At 38.2% G+C, this 21740-nt stretch overlaps 1 protein-coding gene across 3 annotated transcripts in view; it reads left to right on the top strand.

Annotated features, from left to right (window-relative positions):
• The window catches only part of Cert1 (ceramide transporter 1), a 104507-nt gene that overhangs the window by 6820 nt on the left and 75947 nt on the right, over positions 1-21740 (top strand). For all 3 annotated transcript variants that reach the window (XR_015666721.1, NM_001108935.1, XM_087628173.1), the window contains 1 exon segment: positions 905-1039. Coding sequence is in view for 2 of the 3 variants with exons in the window: in NM_001108935.1 (NP_001102405.1) it covers positions 905-1039 (135 nt within the window). In the remaining variant the exon portion in view is untranslated.

Here is a 21740-nt window from a genome sequence, read left to right on the forward strand (position 1 = left end):
ATTCCTCAGCTGTGAATTCTTTGTTTAGCTCTGAACCCCATTTTTTAATAGGGTTATTTGTCTCCCTGTGGTCTAACTTCTTGAGTTCTTTGTATATTTTGGATATAAGGCCTCTATCAGTTGTAGGATTGGTAAAGATCTTTTCCCAATCTGTTGGTTGCCGTTTTGTCCTAACCACAGTGTCCTTTGCCTTACAGAAGCTTTGCAGTTTTATGAGATCCCATTTGTCGATTCTTGATCTTAGAGCATAAGCCATTGGTGTTTTGTTCAGGAAATTTTTTCCAGTGCCCAGTGTTCGAGATGCCTTTGGCAGTTTCTTGATTGTTATCTTAACTATATCAAGACCTGAGCAAATCATTTTAAATATGCAGTCATCTGTTCTATAGAGGAAGAGTTAAAACTGATGTGAGCTTAGTAAAGATTAATGATGTAGACTTTTTTCTTTGCTGTAGTTATGACCATTATACTATTGGCATATGGGACTGGCTTACAACAAGAGTGGAATTTTGGTGATGACTGGAGTAGACGTCTTTAGAAGACTGAGTTTGTGGTGTAGGAGAGAGCCTGTGTAACCGAGTTATTCCACATGTTACTTTATACAGAGACCAGAGCAATTTAAATGTCAAGGAGATGAAGAAGGGAGCCTGAGGGTATGCAAAGATCACGGCAGAACTTTATAAATGTACAGGAAAATGTTAACGTTTTGTTTTCTAGCTCTTAAAGTAAAATTACTGAAAGCCATCATATACTAGAAGTATCTTAATATCTTAACTAATTATTTTACTGTTTATTATAATTGATATGCCTTTTTCAAAGTTTTGTGTTAAAATTTTGGAAAGTTTCAATTTCTAAAATACTGACTTATTTTTTTTCCCCTTTTCCTTTTTCTTCTTTCTATCCCTAGTGGACAAACTATATTCATGGGTGGCAGGATCGTTGGGTTGTTTTGAAAAATAATACTTTGAGTTACTACAAATCTGAAGATGAAACAGAATATGGCTGTAGGGGATCCATCTGTCTAAGCAAGGCTGTGATCACGGTGAGTACCTGTCCCCATGCAGTAAGTGTTCACCGGCATCGACTGCACATCAGGATGGCTTTGGGTGCTATGAAACCTTCACCCTTCTGTAGAGTACTGCCACATGCTGCTGTTTTGTATAAACATAAAGGTTTTATTTATTCAGTTGACGTTGAGAACAAAGAGTAGTAGATTACTTCATAACTGATGAGATTGGGACAATTTATAGGTTATTTAAGAAGTAAAATTGGAAAAATATCTGTTTATTTAAATGATTTAGCAAAGCACATATTCATTTGCCGCCTTTTTACATAGATACCATGACTATGGAGTTGAGGGTCTGTGCTAACTATATAGTTAGAATGCACGATCTGCAGTTCAGTTTCCATAACAGGATAAACTTTTGTTTGTTTGTGTTTGTTTTTGAGACAGGGTTTCTCTGTAGCCCTGGCTGTCCTGGAACTCACTCTGTAGAGCAGGCTGGCCTCGAACTCCTAAATGCTGGAACTATAGTCATTGCCACTACCTCCTGCCGGAAGAAACACTTGAAATAAAAGTATAAGTGCTTTCTAAATTTTAAGGTTTCCTTTGGTCTCTTTGAATTATGTCGCCTTCTTTTAACACCTTTTAAAGGAGTGCCTCACTTTTGTTGAACCATTCTTGGTTTCCATAGACACACCTTTCTTGTCTTACAGTGTGTGGTCATGACGTAAATAATGTTAACGTAAATGATGCTGTACAGCATGAGAACGAGTGCGCTGGCACAGACTGGTCTAGAAGCTGACAGCTGGCTGTTTAAGCATCTAACTCAACTTCTTGGGATCAAAGTATGTTATTATAACACATTAAAAAGCCTTCTTATTGGTTGAGTGTGGTCAGCCAGCATGCCATAGACATTTGTAATCAAAGCAAAAGAAATGTTAGCTATGGCAGGGTAGTTAAATAGGAATTAGCTAAGAGAGCCACATTATAAAATCTAAAAATATGCTGAGACAAAAACAATTGAGATTTTATTGTTCCACTCAAAAGTCTAGTTCTCTTATGATAAAATTGCTTATAGAAGTAGAAGGTGCTCTTGGAATTCCTCTTACTGTCTACATTTGACTGCACATTGTTGATGTTTTATATCAAGAAAAAGCTTGCAGTATTTCTCCATCTGTTTTTGTATGTTCTATGCACCACTTTCTTGTGTATTCAGTTTAGAGAACAAAATTTTAATTGAATGTCAGATTAGTTGAACGGGTTGTTTGGAAGTGTCTGACTGTCTGTCCGGTTTTTTGGGTTTTTTTTTATCATTATTTTTGTGGACAGACTAATGAGAGGAAATATTCTTCATAATCTTAGAGTCTTTTTATGGTCCTTTCCCATCCCTCTTCTTTTGCATATTAATTGCAGTATTGATTATTAAAATAGGATTTAAATTTTATGTTTGTTTCCTAAGTAGCAGTATTCCCAGAATGGGTTTAGTTGTAGTTATTCTGTTTTGCACTATAGAATGTACTAACTGTATTTCTGAGGAAGGAATAATGATAAGCACATTCATTCATCTGCTGGGGGGAACAGGTCACTGCAGATATCTTTGTTATATTTGTATTTGTATGCAGAATGGCTAGATTTACTGGGCTGCGCCACAGTAAAAAGACAAAGTCATAGGCTGGCCTTTAGATACAGTAGGTAGATACAGGAACAAATGCTAGCATTGATTTTTGTGGTTGTTTTCAACTTCAGTCTGTTCCTTGCTTTTAGGCCTCCTGGTCTTTTTGTCTGTATTCCAAGGAGATTACAAAAATAGAAATACATATAAAAACTTCAGAGTGAAATTTACAAATAAGTAGTTTTAACTTTTTAAAAGAAAACTAATCTAATATTCTTCGTTAAGTAAGTGTCCATTGTCGTTTTTAGCCTTACTGTGCGTGGGCCGTTGTCTCTGTCACCTCCTCTCTGGCGATGGAGTAAATACTGACATAGAACTTGTTGTGTGGTGCTGTTACGAAATTGATAGTAGTCACGTAAGAACAAATCTGGACTTGAAGAGTCATAATCTGTATGTGTGATAATGAGGATTGAACTCAGAGCTTCAGATCTCCACCACTGACCTGTTCCCAGATTTCTTACACACTTGTGTAGTGATGGTGTCACGGAGATACCCAGGCAGCCTCTCAACTGGGAATATTCCAGCATCAGCCTTCTGAACAGCTAGGATGACAAACCTGTGACACTAGGCAGACATGCTTGCACTGTAATGATTTCAAAATATCATTTATTGATAGATGTAGTTTGTGAGCTTTTTACCTTAGTTATGGAGCCTAATCCATTATTGTCCCAATCCAGTCCATATAAAAAAACCTTGGTCTTTGGCCTTGTGATACTTGGGTTAAATTATTTAAAGAAAGAGTTTTCTTTGAGAGGTTTTTGTTTGTTTACTTATTAGGTATTGGATTAGGAATATATGGTAAAAACAGTGCCCGTTTACTTTGTAAAAAGGAGCTTTTTATGTATAATGTGCATGGAGAAAGATGACTTTCTCAGTTAGTAAAGCTTAATAGTTAATTGCTTAAGATCTAGCATGTCTTATAAAACTTGTCATATGTTTGTTATAATCAACAGCAAATGTTTGCTAGGCATGGTGGCAGAGTCCTGTAGTCCAAGCACTCAGGGATGACGCAAGGAATATCCTTAATTCTGTATCTAGCTGGACTGCAGAACAAGACAGACAGACAGACAGACAGACACACACAGACACACACACACACACACACACACACACACACACACACATCCCAGATATTTATGGTGTTTAACTTTTAATTTAAAATTCTTTAAAAAAATAACTGAACATTATTTAAAATTATTTTGCTACTTAAAAGTTACAAAGTAAAAGCATAACCATTTTCCTTATTCCTGTAGTCAAGAAGCATCCAGAGGTCTGGTTTTGGTGGTCCTTCCTGAGACTGTAAATGCTTTTGCAGCATTTTTATAGTCTTGAATTTTACTTTCACTGGTCTCTTATTAAACTTACTGGTGTGCTCTTGATTTCCCTTATTGTAAGGAGTCCCTGCCTGCTGTGATGGTGCTCTTTCAACACAGCATTGCTGTCCTTGCAGGTGCTCACTCTTGTAAGGCTCCCAGCACTGGGAGGCTAAGGGAGGAGTGTCATAGAATTTGAGGCTAGTCTGGGCTGCACAGTAAAATATTGTCTCAAAATACAACAAAACACTCAAAAAAAATGGAATGCTACTTTTACATTAAGTATCAAAGTAGTTAGGTTTAGGAAAATATTAAAATACTTGTCAAACTTTTAGATTAATGATGGGACTTAATATTCTAAGTTGATTATTTTATTCATTAAGTTTAGTGACTTTATATCTTCTAGATCATTTTTATTCTTCAACTTTTATTTAATTTTTAAAAAAGATTTATTTTATGCATGTGAGTACACTGTAGCTGTCCTCAGACACACCAGAAGAGGGCATCAGATCCCCATTACAGATGATTGTGAGCCACCATGTGGTTGCTGGGAATTGAACTCAGGACCTCTGGAAGAGCAGTCTGTGCTCTTAACTGCTGAGCTGTCTCTCCAGCCCTAATACTTTATTTTAATTTTTGTGTATGAGCATTTTGCCTACAGTATTATGTGCTTCATGTGTATACCTGCTACCTGTGGAGGCCGGAAGAAGATGTAGGATCCCCTGGAACTAGAATCAGAGTTGTAAACAACTGTGTGGGTGCTGACAGCTGGGTCCTCTGTAAGCAGCCGGTGCTGGCTCTTAATCAGCAGCTGTCTCAGCCCTTACAAGTTCTCACATGTCTGTTTTCTTTTCTCTTCCTATTTTAATCATTTTTACATTAGTGCTCTTACTCAAAGACTCATAGGTACCTACATTTTCATGTTGATGTGATGTTTGAATTTTGATTATTTGTTGAAATTATGTTACGTTCAAGAATGATAGGAATTGTAGCTTCTTATTTTCCCAGCTAACTAACCATGCATTTTAGTACCATTATTTCATACCCCTTTGAAATTGCTAGTTTTAGTATATATTATAAAGTGTGTTTTAAATTTTTTACTCTCTTATGTTCATTTGGCATATATATGCCTTTTTAAAATCATATTTAAAATTGCTTTGATATTATCTCATCAGTCAGTTCCTTAAACTGCTAGTAATGTTTGTGAAGAGGAAAGAAGTGGAAAAATTATTCATCTGTTTTTGTTTGCATTTACTGAAATTAGAAGATGTTTTGTAAATATGTATAGAGATTTTTTGGTATGATGAAGCCTGTAATATCTTTAGAACTGGTGTATTTATAAGACTAGCTCTCATTTTGGACAGTTAACTTTGCAAATTAATAACCCTCAGACCTTTTAAATACCAAGTGAATGGAATTCTTGTTCTTTTCACCAGAGATTGCTTATAGGGACACTTATTACCAATTCCATGTTATAAGATTTTCAGAAAGAAACTGATAAGAAGTGAAAATATTTGCTGCTGGAAATAAAAATAACATTAAAGCCAAATAACTCCCAGGTCAATAGGGATTATGAGAGTGGGAGTTGAAAGATGTGGGCAAAAGTAAAGAGGTCAGGGCGAGCAGTAAGGCTCAGCAGGTGAAGGAGGAAAGGCGCTGACTCTGAGAGCCCCATGGCCTGCCTTTACTCCCTGGAGCAGAAGGATGGTGAAAGTAGGGAGCCCTGCGTCATAGAGCTGTGCTAGGACCTCCACACCACATGCCATGCCGGTGTCTCCGCACGCAACGATAAAGTCGGGAGTTTTTCATCTTAAAATTAAAGAGACTGATTAAGATGTAAAAAGGTAAAACAAAGAAGCATTGAAATTGAGAACATTGAAAATAAGTTAAATAAAGAGTGGTATCTCAGTATTTTTTTCTTCTTTGTTTTGTTTTTGAAAATATACACTATATTCTGATTATAGTTTCCCTCCCTCAGCTCTTCCCAGATCCTCCACACCCTTCCAAATGCATACCTTACTCTGCAGGCAGGTCACCAGTGTAAGTCAACGGCTTTGTGCCGGGCCGATGTCTCCCTTTCTCCTCCGGTGCTCCGCACAGCACCTTTCTTTAGTACCGTGAGCAGTACTTTGCAGGGTGAAGGCTTTAGGTAGGCATCAGCTCAACATCTCTGTGCTGAGTGAATTACCACCACTGCTTTTGATTATGCTCATTCTTTCTGCTGATTATGAGAGAAAACCTGTTCCATGCTTGATCATTTAATGTGTTCTGTGATCTTGACTTTTATGTTCATAAGACATTCTCCCTCTGTGTTTGTGTGTCCAGATTTCCCTTTTTTTAAAGGACACATATAGGAATAGTGACCTATTCCACTTCGGTATGAGCTCATTCTAACTAATAATAGTTTTGAATAAGGTCATGTGCTGAAGTTGTCAGTGATAGGATGTAAACAAATGAGTTTGAATTGACATCATTCACCCATAACAGTGCCATGTTTATATATCTGCTTCCCAGTTATGTTTTTTATCACACGCATGAACATGGATAGGGAAAATGACTGTATGATGCATCTTGTTTTATGCAGGACATACAGGAACATGACTTAAATTCTTAAGGAAGCTCTTTAAAATTTTAGTTTGATTCTTTTTAAAAATGTATGTTGTTTGAGAATTTCATGCATGTATACACTGCATTTTGTCCATATCTACCTCCGCTCACCCTTACTCTCCTTGGGCCTCTTCAAATACTTTCTTCTCCCAACTGCATGGCCTCCTTCTTAAAAATAACGCATTCAGTCTGGTTGGTGCTACTCTATGGACATGAGTGTAGGCCGTCCACTGAAGCATGGGCAGCCTACTAGGGCTCACACTTCCGAAAAAAATCCTCTCACTAACTCCTCGGGTAGCGGCAGGCCTTAGAAGCCTCCCTCCCATCTATCATTTAACTTTGATTGGCTTGATTTTGTACAAGTCTTGTGTAGGCGACCACAGCTGCCATATGGGCATGAATACAATGGTCCTGTCGTCTTCAGAAGGCACTGTTGATAGTAATCTTCCTGGAACTCTGGCTCTTAAAATCCTTCCACCTCTTTTATGAAGCTTCCTGAGTCTTCAGAGGAGGAATGTGATGTAGATGTTGCATTTAGGACTGAGCACTCCACCATCACCCAAATCCTGTTAATTAGTTAATGTCTTATTTTCTAGATTTTTCTGAAAATCATGTTTTATATTTTTTAAAAATATGAAATATCATGAATAAGCTACAAAATCAAACCTCAGTTCAAAGAGCCAGATTCTACTTTTGAGATTAATGATTATTCCCAAGTTTCAGTTTCTTTTCTCCCCTCCCTTTTAAAAATGTTTTTTTTAAGTAATTTTTTTTGGTTTATACATGTGTACATCTTACTGGGATTGGGATTTAGCTGGCTGGTAGAGCACTTGTCTAACAAGCACATGGCCTTGGGTCCCTGGGGGAAACAAAGAGCTAGAGCAATGTGTGTTTCACATCTCCTTCCACGGTCTTGGAATTACAGGCCTTTGTACTGTACTTGGTTTATGTGGAACCGAGGATCAGATCAGCTCTTTGTACCTGGTTGGCAAGCCTTCTACCACCTGACCATCCATCACTGACCTAACCCATGCCTCCTTAAACTTGGAGATAAGACCAAGCATGGGATGATTATATGTTTAAAAGGAGTATTAAAGTAGTGTGTGTGTGTGTGTGTGTGTGTGTGTGTGTGTGTGTGTGTGTACTGCACGTAATTGATTATCAATTTTCTTTGTTTTGTGAAAGACTTGTATTAGAAGCAAAGCCTACAATTCAAAAAAATGATAAGAGAAACTGACTAATGAAAGGGAAACAGATTCTGGTGACACATTAGAGCCAGAATATGATCTTTCATACCATGAGTAGATTCTCATGCATTTTTTTTTTTTTTTTTTTAGTTCTTTTTTTCGGAGCTGGGGACCGAACCCAGGGCCTTGCGCTTCCTAGGTAAGCGCTCTACCACTGAGCTAAATCCCCAGCCCCATCTCATGCATTTTTTATGAGTTCCTTTTATCAAATAGTATTGTTTAATAACTTTATAAAGTTGTGTGTGTGTGTGTGTGCATGTGTGTGCGCGCGCGCGTGTGTGTGTGTGTCGCATGATGTGTGTGTGGCATATGCACATTGAAGTACAGACTTTTGTGTAAGCACAAGCTGACATCACAGCAGTGTCCTCTGCACCTTACTATCTGGTGTCTTAGTTAGGATTACCATTGGTATTATGAAGCAACATGACCAGAGTTACTTGTAGATGAAACAGTTCATTAAGCTTCCTTACAACCATGTGTCACTAAAGAAAGTCAGGACAGGAACTCAAACAGGACAGGTACCTGGAGACAGGAGGAGGCTATGGAGGAGTGCCCGGTGAATTGGCTTGCTCCCCATGGCGCTTGCTCAGCACCACCAACCTGGGGAATGGCACCACCCATAATGGGCTGGGCTCTTCCACATCAATCCCTAGTTAAGAAAAATGCTTTACAGCCTTGCCCACAGCCCAGTCTTCTGGAGAAATTTCTCAATTGAGGTTCTGTTCTCAGATTACAACTCTAGCTTATGTCAAGTTGCCATAAAACTAGACATTGTACCAGGGGCAGAATCTCTCACTGAACCAGAAGCCAGCAATTTGAGTAGGTTAGCTAGCCAGTGAGCTTCAGGGGGTCCACCTATTTCCCCTCACAGGCACATGCCAGCATGCCTGGCTTTACATGAGTTCTGAGTATCCAAGGTTGGGCCTTCAGATCTGCACAGTAGGCTCTTTACCAACACACAGCCTTCTATGCCTCTCCGCCCATTCTTTATGCAGAAGCTGGTGGCTGTGCTATTCCTTTCAGCAGTGTGAATGGACAGTAGGTGCAGAATGGTCAGACTAAAGGAAAAGGATCGTTATAATGACTGTTCAGAAGAGATGAACAGAGCAGCCCCTCTTCTAATCTGCTGCTTTTCTGACTGGCACTTTGACACTCATTCCTGATCATACAGTTTCTCATCTGGCATGCCTTTCCTGTTTCCAGTCTCCTTTTAAGACATAATTTTTCAATTGAACCATTCTAGGTGTATGTGCTTTTAGTATAAGATTTTCTAAAAACAAAAGAACCAGATGATGTTCATGTGCTTAGCAGTGCGCTAGATATTTTGCAATTTATTAAAAGGTGAAAATCATTATTTCTATGGAAGGAAACTAAAGGTTAGAGAATAGGTACTTTTCAATATTGTATTTAAAAAATCAATTTAGTACTTAAGTTGTATGCATGGCCTTCTGGATAGCTGAAGGTAATGGTTAACAGCTTTTCAAAAATTATCTCTTTAAAGAGAAAATAACTATATCTATAAAATTTTTATATAAACTACCATCTTCAACATTACTTGTAGACAGATAATGCCAAACTACAATATAATTACATTTTAATGTGGCAACAGTCTCCTACAGGCTTCCTTCCCACTGCTACAAGGCCTTGTGAGCAAAATTAGACATGTGTCACTGAAATAGAAGGAGCACTAGTAAAGGGAGAGTTTGAAGTGTTACCAGAATGACTATTCATTCATTCAAAATCTAAATAGATCTTCATCAAAGTCATGAGGTAGATCAATCTATAAGCCATTTTAAAAGCCAGAGAACTGTATAAAGAGATCAATTTTTGTTCAATTTTTGTTAAAGCAGTAAATGTGATTTAAAGACATAGTTGTCTAAATAAAACCTTCCTAGGACCAAAACCAAACAAAGAAACAAAACAACCCAGAGTCCGTTAGACAAGATCTCTATTTAAAAATAAGACAGAAACAAAAGTTATAATGAGCTATTGCATAATATTGGGAAGGAATTTACAAATCATGTGAGGGAAATTCCTCACACTTTTGAAATAACGGTGAAACAAAAGAAAACTAGTGGCCTGTATTTTAAATAGAATTAAGCACATTCATTGAGGATATGAAAATTAGGATTTTCAAAGACTGAAAAGAGCCAAGAAAATAAAAGTAAGGCAAGGTTAATAAGGCTATTAGTAGAAATGAAAGCCATAAGAGCAACTAACACTCCTGTTAAAGGAGAAAGTGTTCTAAACCAGGAGAACTTTGGGGGACTGGGAAAGACTTACTTTGCAAAGGCTCACTGAAGAGCTGTATCTTGAAGGGACTCACTAGGTAAGTATCTGAATGTTGAAGGTGTGCTATCTTTGCGTGTACCTCAAAGAATGAGCCAAGTAAGAACTGAAACTATTAAGTTTAAGTTGATTATTTCAAGTATTTCACCCCAGTGTCCGAAAATAATTCACCCAACAGACATATACTAGTAAAACAATTAGATTTGAAAGATAAAAATCCTTATAAAGGAATGAATATAAAAGCAAAAGAATTAAAACTATCTTAAAACTTATTTGGAAGCACAAGAGACCTCAGAAAGCAAAGGCAATCCTGAGTGGAGACGAATGGTTGGCTGTAATACTGTATCTGATTCATGTTACATTACAGAGTCATAGTAAAACACACACACACACACACACACACACACACACACGCATTCACATGCATGCACATCAATGGAACAGAATAAAAAAGATTCAGACATAAACTCACAAAGATACAGCCACCTGGTGTTGAGCAAAGATACCAAAAGTGCTCACTGGAGGAAAAACAGTTCTCAAATAAACAGTGCTGTGAAAACTGTAACTTTCTGGATACACGAAACTAGATCTTTATGTCTCACCCTACGCAAATGGTAACTCCATATGGCCAAGGACTTTAGCATAAGACCTGAACTCAAGGTTTGTGGATGAAAAAGTAAACTACTTGAAGATAAAAGCATAGGTAAGAGTTTTCTGATAGGACTGCAGCCATTCAGAAATAAAGTCAGTGATCAAAAATGCCACCTCAGGAAGTTAAAAGGCTTCTGACAGCAAATAAAACACTTAGCCAAGTGAGGAGACGGTTTACACAATGGGAGATCTTTGCCAGCTCTGTAGCTAAGTGTTCCTATCTAGAGGAATCTAAAACTTGAGGTGGAAGGCACTCCAGTCTTAAAGAGAAAGACACAAAGACCTAAAATCAGGGTTTTCAAGACAAATGGCCAAAGAAAAGTTTTTTAAATGTTCAACATCTTTATCAGGGAAATTCTAAACAAAACTACTTTGAGACTTTTGTTACATCTCAGAATGGCTATTACAAGAAAGTAAATGAGAACACATGCAGGCGAGGGTGTCGGGAATGGAGGTCCATTATTCACTGTTGCTAGGAATGAAAACTGATGTGGCCACTTTGGAAATCAGTGTTGAAGTTTCTCAAAAAGCCAAAAATCGAATTACCCCATTGTATGACCCAGCTGTACGACCTTTGGTTGGCTATACATTCAATGGATTCCACATCTTATACAGACACTTATGAGATTCTCATCTATGGTTAGTGCTATTCTATTCATAATATCAGGAAGTGAAATCAACCTATGTGTCTCTCAAAAAAGAAATGGGTAACGAAAATGTGGTACATATGCAGAATGAAACTATCCAATTGTAAAGGAAAATGAAAGGTGACATTTGCAGGAACATGAGTGGATCTGAAAAATACTACGTGAGATTTACTCAGGCTCAGAAGGGTAAGCATTACATGGTATCTCTCACATGTAGATCTTAGCTTATAATTTTTATATATTTTATTTTCATAGGAGTAAGTGAGTATAAACAACAGAAAACTTTAGGGGAATTCCCTAAAGTGGAATTAGGGGAGGAAGGTTGATTTGACTCATCCGAGAAGAAGGGAAACACTGGGAGCAATAGGATTTAATTAGTAACTGAGGACAGGGTCATGGGGAAGGTGAACCAAAAGTAAACATGAAAATGACATAAAGAACCCTGCTACTTTGTAAACTAACTTAAAAAGAAAGAAGTATGGCTCTGAGACAGCACAGCACTGGATGCTCTTCTGGAGGACCTGAGTTTAATTCCTAGCACCCACATAGTGTCTCACACCATCTATAACCCCAGTCCTAGGGGATCTGATGTGCTGTTCTAACTTCTGTGGACATCAGGTATACAAATTCTTAAATCTGAAAAAAAATGTTAAGTAAATCATTTTTGAAAGATAACTTTAAGTTAGGTTTTTATATTTAGAGAATTAGTTTGGAAAGAATTTGTTTTAGGGGCTCCTTAAGGTCATTGAAATGTCTGTGATCAAGTAATTATTATCAAATAAGTTCTGTTAAGTTCTTTATTATTTCCAGTAGACTTATCATTTTAAGGATGTATCTTAAGGACTCTTCAGTCATATTTTTAATGTAATCTTTACACATTATAAAATAAAAGGTGTCATATCTGACCTTGAGAATCACAATGCCTACCATTTTGTTTCAAGTTGAATAATAGCAGCAAACCCTTATATTTCCTCCATGAATTTGATTTTCAGAAATAACAGGTCTGACTGAATATAATTTAGCTCGGTGCTAGATGCTAAATAGTTATTTTTTGGCCAAAATAGGCCAGAGTTAGGCAGAGTAAAGCATATCAAAGATGTGTATTTATAGTCATTTTTTGAATGTTTTTGTTTTGGTTTTTACTTTTGAACAGGTGACGTAGACCTTAAATGCAATGAGTTCCATATATAATTTATAAGCATGATGGAAAAAGTACACTGCATTTGTAACCCTGAAATGAAATTTGGCCTTTTATTTTTTTTTCCTTTTTAAATTATTTTATTTAATTACACTCCAGCAGTTGTCTCTCACCTACTACATGTTCCTACTCTGGCAGTTCCTTATCTCATTCCTTCTCCACTTTACCTTTACACTTTACCTTTGTCCCCCCCACCCCCCACCCCCACACACCATGCATCTCCCGTCCATAGAGCCTCAAGTCTCTCAAGATTATATGGATCTTCTTGTACTGAGGTCTGACCAGGCAGTCCTCTGCTGTATGTGCTGAGGGCCTAAAACCAGCTCATGTATGCTGCCTGGTTGGTGGCTCAGTCTCTAGGAGCTCTCAAAAGTCCAGGATGGTTGGGACTGCAGGTCTTCATATTGGATTGTCCTCCCTTCAGCTTCTTCAATCCTAATACAATCATAGGGGTCCCCGACTTCAGTCCAGTGGTTGGGTGTGAGTATCTGTGTCTTGTCTCAGTCAGCCTCTGGTAGGGCCTCTCAAAGGACAGCCGTACTAGGCTCCTGTCTGTAAGTACATCAGTAGTGTCAGGCCTTGGTGTGCCCGCAGGAAATAGATCCCAATTGGGCTCTTCCACTTGAGACCCTATCTAGCTCCTGGAGATGGACTCTTCAAGTTCCCTCTGCCCACTGGGCATTTCAGGTAAGGTCACCCCCATTGAGTCCTGAGATTCTCTTAGATCTCGCATCTCTGCAACATTCTAAAGGGTCCCTACAACTCCAAACCCAGAGACTGCATATTTCTATTCATTCTGTTGGCCCTCTGGACTTCTCTCCTGTTAGCCCCCATTCCTGATCCTTTTTACCCTTTCCAATCTCTTTGCCATTTCCAACTCAGGTCCCTTCCTTTCTTGTCTCCAGTGATTATTTTCTTCCCCCCTTTTCATGGGATTTAAACATCAACTTTTGGGTGTTCTCGCTTGTTAAATTTCTTACAGTCTGTGCATTGTATCTTGGGTATTCTGTGTTTTTTCACTAATATTTATCTTTCAGTGCGTACATACCATACATGTCCTTCTGGGTCTGGATATCTCCTTTAGATAATATTTTCTTTTTTTTTTTTTTGGTTTTTAACTATTGACTCTGTTGATAAATATTTAAATACTGAACAAAATAAAACAAATAAATAAGTAGGTAAAATATTGAACAAGATAAGATCCACAGATCTCTCTGGCCATGTGCCAGTGTGACAAGGAGCTGCAGGCCTTGCAATGCACAGCAATCCTTAGAGCCCCTGAATCCCAGCTGTGAGGGGTGATCACCATGCGGCTTGGATGAAAAGACAGTGTAACTCAGCTATGATGGCATGTTTTCTGTATTAAAACTGTCTTTCTTCATTTATTCCAAGTTCTGATTTATGTTGTCATTAGTGAGAAATTTCTTGAAAACCTTAATTTTTTTTTAAGAAACTTTTTTTTAATTCACATTTCAAATGTTATCCCCTTACCTGGTTTCCCAGCCATAAACCCTCTATCCCATGCCCCCTCCCCCTACTTGTATGAGGGTGTTCCCTCTCCCCAACAACCCACCCCTTCCCTCCTCCCTGACATTCCCCTACACTGGGGGTTCCAGCCTTGGCAGGATCAAGGGCTTCTCCTCCTATTGACTCCCAACAAGACCATCCTCTGCTACGTATGCAGCTGGAGCCATGGGTCTGTCCATGTGCACTCATTGGATGGTGGTTTAGTGCCTGGGAGCTCTGGTTAGTATTGTTGTTCTTAAGGGTTCCAAACATGTTCTGTTCCTTCAATCCTTTGTCTAACTCCTTTCAAATGGGGACCCCATTCTCAGTCCAATGGTTGGCTGCTAGCATTCCCCTCTGTATTTGTCATGCTCTGGCAGAGCCTCTCAGGAGACAGCTATATCAGGCTCCTGTCAGCATGCACTTCCTTGACATCAGCAATAGTGTCTGGGTTTGGTGGCTGTGTGTATATGGTCTGGATCCTCAGGTGGGGCAGGCTCTGAATGGCCTTTCCTTCAATCTCTGCCCCAAACTTTGTCTTCATATCCCCTCCTATGGATATATTTGTTGCTCCTTTTAAGAAGGACTGAAGCATCCCCACTTTAGTTGTCCTTTTTTTAAGCTTCATGTGGTCTGTGGATTGTATCTTGGGTAAGTCGAGCTTTTGGGCTAATACCCACTTATCAGTGAGTGCACACCATGTGTGCGGTTTGTTGTTGTTGTTATTGTGTTACTTCATTAAGGATGATGTTTTCTAGCTCCATCCATTTGCCTACGAATTTCATAAAGTCGTTGTTTTTGATAGCTGAGTAATATTCCATTGTGTAGATGTACCACATTTTCTGTATCCGTTCCTCTGTTGAAGGGCATCTGGGTTCTTTGCACCTTCTAGGTTTATAAATAAGGCTGCTATGAACATAGTGGAGCATGTGTCTTTGTTATATGTTGGAGCATCTTTTGGGAATATGCCCAGGAGAGGTAGAGCTGGGTTCTCAGGTAGTTCAATGTCCAATTTCTGAGGAACTTACAGACTGATTTCCAGAATGGTTGTATGAGTCTGCAATCACCCTAACAATGGAGGAGTGTTCCTCTTTCTCCACATCTTCCCAGCATCCGTTGTTTCCTGAGTTTTTTATCTTAGCCATTCTCACTGGTGTGAGAATCTCAGGGTTGTTTTGATTTGCATTTCCCTGATGACTAAGGTTGTTGAACATTTACTTATAGGAGCTTCTCAGCCATTTGATATTCCTCAACTGAGAATTCATTATTTTCCTCTGTACCCCATTTTTTAATAGGGTTATTTGACTCTCTAGAGTCTAACTTGAGTTCTTTGTATAGATTGGATATTAGCCCTCTATCATATGTAGGATTGGTAAAGATCTTTTCCCAATCTATTGGTTGCCATTTTGTCCTAATGACAGTGTTTTTTGCCTTACAGAAACTTTGCGATTTTAAGAGGTCCCATTTGTCAATTCTTGATCTTAGAAGATAAGCCATTGGTGTTGTGTTCAGGAAATTTTCCCCAGTGGCTATGTGTTTGAGAGTCTTCCCCACTTTTTCTTCTATTAGTTTGAGTGTATCTGGTTTGACGTGGAGGTCCTGGATCCACTTGGACTTGAGCTTTGTACAGGGTGCGATAAGAACGGATCGAACGTGCTGAACTCCAGTTGAACCAGCATCATTTGTTAAAAATGCTATCTTTTTTCCACTGGATGGTTTTAGCTGCTTTGACAAAGATCAAGTGACCATAGGTGTGTGAGTTCATGTCTGGGTCTTCAATTCTATTCCAGTGATCTACCTGCCTGTCTCTATACCAATGCCATACACTTTTTTTTTTTAATCACTATTGCTCTGTAATACAGTGTGAGGTCAGTGATGGTGATTTCCCCAGAAGTTCTTTTGTTGTTGAGAATAGTTGTCTCTATCCTGGGTTTTTTGTTATTCCAAATGAATTTGCCAATTGCTCTTTCTAATTCTATGAAGAATTGAGTTGGAATTTTGATGGGGATTACATTGAATCTTTTGGCAAAATGGCCACATTTACAATATTAATCCTGCCAATCCATGAGCATGGGAGATCTTTCCATCTTCTGAGATCTTCTTCAATTTCTTTCTTCAGAGACTTGAAGTTCTTGTCATACAGAGCTTTCATTTGCTTGGGTAGAGTAACACCAAGGTATTTTATATTATTTGTGACTATTGTGAAGGATGTCATTTCCCTAGTTTCTTTCTCAGTCCGTTTATCCTTTGAGTAGAGGAAGGCTACTCGTTTGTTTGAGTTACTTTTATATCCAGCCACTTTGTTGAAGTTGTTTAACAGGTTTAGGAGTTCTCTGGTGGAATTTTTGGGGTCATTAAGTATAGTATCATATCATCTGCAAATAGTGTATTTTGATTGCTTCCCTTCCAATTTGTATCCCTTTGGCCTCCTTTTGTTGCCCGATTGCTCTGGCTAGGACTTCAAGTACTATACTGAATAGGTAGGGAGAGAGTGGGCAGCCTTGTCTAGTACCTGATTTTAGTGGGATTACTTCAAGTTTCTCTCCATTTAGTTTAGCTACTAGTTTGCTGTATATTGTTTTTACTATGTTTTGATATGGGCTTTGAATTCCTGATCTTTCCAAGATTTTTAACATGAAGGGGTGTTGAATTTTGTCAAATGCTTTCTCAGCATCCAATAAGATGATCATCTGGATTTTTTCTTTGAGTTTGTTTATATGGTGGATTAGGTTGATGGATTTCCATATATTGAACGAGCCCTGAATTTCTGGGATGAAGCCTACTTTGATCATGATGGATGATCATTTTGATGTGTTCTTGGATTCAGTTTGTGAGAATTTTATTGAGTATTTTTAAGTCATTATTCATAAAGGAAATTGGTCTGAATTTTCCTTTCTTTGTTGGGTCAAGCTGTTAGTGTGTGCTCTCTCCAATTTCTTTTTGGAGGCATTCGGAGCCATGAGTTTTCCTCTTAGTGCTGCCTTCACGGTGTTCCATAAGTTTGCGGATGTTGTTTCTTCATTTTCATTAAATTTTAAAAAGTCTTTAATTTCTTTATTTCTTCCTTGGCCAAGTTATCATTGAGTAGAGCATTGTTCAGCTTCCATGTATATGTGGGCTTTCTGTTGTTTTTGTTATTGAAGACTGGCCTTAGTCCATGGTGATCTGATAGGATGCATGGGATTATTTCAGTCTTCTTGTATCTGTTGAGACCTGTTTAGTGACCAATTGTATGGTCAGTTTTAGAGAAGGTACCATGAGGTGCTGAGGTATATTCTTTTGTTTTAGGATGAAATGTTCTATAGATATCTGTTAAGTCCATTTGGTTCATAACTTCTGTTAGTGTCTCTGTGTCTCTGTTTAGTTTCTGTTTCCATGATTTGTCTATTGCTGAGAGTGGGGTGTTGAATTCTCGAAATATATTATTGTGTGAGGTGCAATGTGTGCTTTGAGTAAGGTTTCTTTTATGAATGTAGGTTTCCTTGCATTTGGAGCATAGATGTTCATGATTGAGAATTCACCTTGGTGGGTTATTTTTAATGAATATGAAGTGTCCTTTTTTGATGACTTTTGGTTGAAAGTCAGTTTTATTGAATATTAGATTGGCTCTTCCGTCTTTTCTCTTGGGATCATTTGCTTGGAAAGTTGTTTTCCAGCCTTTTATCTGAGGTCACTGAGCTGTGTTTCCTGTGTGCAGCAAAATGCTAGGCCCTCTTTTCGTATCCAGTCTGTTAGTCTTTTTATTGGGGAATTGAGTCCATTAATATTAAGAGATATTAAGAAATAGTGATTGTCGCTTCCTGTTGCTTTTGTTGTTAAAGGTGGAATTGTGTTTGTGTGCTTTTCTTCTTTAGGTTTGTTGCAAAAAGATTAGTTTCTTGCTTTTTCTAGAGTGTAGCTTACTTCCTTGTGTTGGGCTTTACCATTTATTATCCTTTGTGGCGCTGGATTTGTAGGAAGATATTGTGTAAATTTGGTTTTGTCATGAATATCTTGGTTTCTCCATCTATGTTAATTGAGAGTTTGCTGGATAAAGTAACCTGGGCTGGCATTTGTGTTCTCTTAGGGTCTGTATGACATCAGTCCAGGATCTTCTGGCTTTCATAGTCTCTGGTAAGAAGTCTGGTGTGATTCTGATAGGTCTGCCTTTATATGTTACTTGACCTTTTTCCCTTACTGCTTTTAATATTCTTTCTTTGTTTGGTGCATTTGGTGTTTTGACTATTATGTGACAGGAGGAGTTTCTTTTCTGGTCCAATCTATTTAGAGTTCTGTAGGCTTCTTGTATGTTTATGGGCATCTCTTTCTTGAGGTTAGGGAAGTTTTCTTCTATAATTTTATTGAAGAATTTACTAGCCCTTTAAGTTAGGAATCTTCACCCTCTTCTACACCTATTTTCCTTAAATTTGATCTTTTCATTGTGCCCTAGATTTCCTGGATGTTTCGTGTTAGGAGCTTTTTGTGTTTTACATTTCCTTTGATGATTGTTTCAATGTTTTCTATGTTCTCTTCTGCCCCTGAGATTCTCTCTTCTATCTCTTGTATTCTGTTAGTTATGTTTGCGTCTATGACTCCTGATTTTTTTTACTAGGTTTTCTCTCACCAGGGTTGTCTCCCTTTGTAATTTCTTTATTGTTTCTATTTCCATTTTTAGATCCTGGATGGTTTTGTTCAATTCTTTTACCTGTTCCATTGTGTTTTCCTGTAATTCTTTAAGTGATTTTTGTCTTTCCTCTTTAAGGGCTTCTACTTGTTTACCTGTGTTTTTCTATACTTTTTTAAGGGAATTATTTATATCTTTCTTACAATCCTGTATCATCATCATGAGATATGATTTTAAGTCCAAATCTTGATTTTCTGCTGTGTTGGGATATCCAGTATTTGCTTTGGTGGGAGAACTGGGCCCTGATGATGCCAATCACCTTGGTTTCTGTTGCTTAGGTTCCTGTGCTTGCCTCTCTCCATCTGGTTATCTCTGGTGTTAACTGGTCTTGCTGTCTCTGATAGTAGCTTGACCCTCCTGTAAGCCTGTGTGTCGGCACTCCTGGAGACCAGGTTTTTCCCAGAAGGATCTGGGTACAGAGAGCTGTCACAGGCTCAGCTCTGGGTGCAGGTAGAAACAGAAACTGTACTTTTTTTTTTTTTCCGGAGCTGAGGACTGAACCCAGGGCCTTGCGCTTGCCTAGCTAAATCCCCAACCCCTGTACTGTTTTTTAAATCCTGATTTAACTCTTCCTTTGAAAAAAATTACTGTTATAAGAGTGTACATATAGATGTTTTATATTTTATATATTAATACACCATATATCATTCGAAATGCCTCTCCTTTTGTATATGCAAATTGTGTTTTATCATATTTAATCCTTTTCGTAATTCAGAAAAAAGAACATTATTATTATTAACATCCTTCTCCTCGATGAAGAATTGAAAGTAATAAGATAATATATTATCTAAGGTTGATATACCTGGTCTTAATAGGTTGAAACTTAACATGTAAAGGGAAAGTTCAGTGCATAGATATTAATCAGCTGTTCTAAGAAAGCCTCAGTTAAAGATTGATAATTGGTAAAAGAACACTAGCTTGCCACATTTGAAGTCTATTGTAACAATTCCAACAGTGGGAGGCTAAGGCAGGTTGCAGTAGTTCAAGGCCATCCTGGGCTAAAGTGTGAGTTCTGCCTCAAAGGGAAAACTGAAAATTTAAGAAGAAAAAACCCTCTGGCAATAAGTTCCAAAGGGATTCATAGTTACATGTAACAGAACAAAACAAAACAAAATGAATCTTTGGCAGTTTGAGAAAAAGTGACCCTTTCAGGTAATGCTCAACCACTGACACTATGACACATTGCTATCTGCAGATCTTTTCATCAAGAACTGCAGAATTGTGTCATCCACCACCCCTCCCATCACACACTGAGAATCTTGGTGTTTTAAAAAGGCTTACAGTTAGGTTACATTAGTGGTTCTAGGCCACAGGCACGTGTCACCCCATTTTTGTGAAGCATTTGGGGGAGAACTGATGAAGATGTTCCTTTCCATATATATTTTTAAATATGTTGAAAAGCCAAAGTGAGCAGTGAACAAGATTCAAGCATTTAAAAGGAAAGTTAGAAAAACACTTTGCATTATGTTTGGTGCTACTAGTCATTAAAATTAGGTCATCCAGCTCCTTACTTTAATTCATGATATTTTTTCTATATAGAATTATTACAAGGGACATACTTACCATATGATTGAGATATGTTTCTTGCCATAATTAATTTGCAATAGGATATGTTCACTGATATAGCCTAAAATCCCTTAGATGCATGGTTAGTTAGACTTAATCTCTCTGTATATGGGTCAATGATACGAACTAGTTTCTATATTTGAAGAACATTGTTTTCATTCCCTGGACTGTGGGGACTTTCCCAAGATGGTGATACCTGCACTAGGTCTCAGCATAGCCCTCTGACCTTCTTAACACCTCTGCCTTCCTGGATGTTACCCTGCACAGTGACAGTAATTTTATGTATTCTGTGAGAGGGCATGGCTTAGCCACAATGCAGCTAAACTTAGTCATTGGATAAGTACTTGGGATCATTTATTTTTAATAAGTTTCATGCTGCTCTACTGTCTTCTACCTGCTTAAGCTGTAGCTTCTACTCTCAAGTATATTTTCATTGCTCTTTTACTTGATCAGTGTGTAAAGTAAATAGTATTAAAAGCTAGCACCTTTTTTCGCTGCAAGAATAAGCTGTCCTTAAGGCATTCTGCAGGATTAGAATAGCTCCCACATATAATCTATAAAGGCCAGATACTTAATTTTCTCTCTCTACCCACCATCTCTCTATGGTTACCTCCCTGAGTAGCATATAGGCATAAGAATTAGCCATTTATACTGCTTGTTACACTGTGTGTGTCCCCCACACACTTTGATTCCTCCTTGTCTCCTCTTTAGACTTTTGATTCTAGAACATTACTATAAATAGAAGCAGAGAAGGAAGGCTGGGGAGATAACCGTGTCAGTAAAATGTCTGCTGTACATATGTGAAGACCTGAGTTCAGGTCCTAGTATCCACAAAAAAGCCATATTGACGTATTCCTATAACCCCAGTGTTAAGTGAGCAGGGTGTGGTGGCAGGAAAATTCCTTGGAGCTCATTGGCCAGTTAACCAAATTGATGAATTCCAGGTCTAGTCAGAGACTGACTTAAAAGAAAAAAAGATAACAATAAAGGAAGGCACCTGACATCCAATTCTGTTCCCACATTCAGGTGAGGACCACACACGCACACCACACACAGAAGCAGCAAACATGGAACATCTTCAGATTGTGCTGGCATGCCATCTTCTAGTCTCTGGTGTCAGCAGTGCCAGCATTGGCTGGCTTGTGAGGCCCAACAGCAAGTGGCCCTGCCATCCAAATGCCATAGGCAATGCAGTCTCAGCAAGAATGTTCTCTATTTTATCTAATTTGTGCTGGTTCTTTTCTGTGCATACGCATTGCAAGCTGCCAGATAGTTTCTCCATAAATTCCTCACGTGAACAAGAAGATCAGCTTATGTTGTCTGTAATTTACGGTGCTGATTGATTCATGTTATTTGAATCTAATTGGAGTTCTTTAACTGC

This window comes from Rattus norvegicus, chromosome 2, assembly GCF_021556685.1.
Source record: "Rattus norvegicus strain SHRSP/BbbUtx chromosome 2, alternate assembly SHRSP_T2T, whole genome shotgun sequence".
Taxonomy (NCBI): Eukaryota; Metazoa; Chordata; class Mammalia; order Rodentia; family Muridae; genus Rattus; species Rattus norvegicus.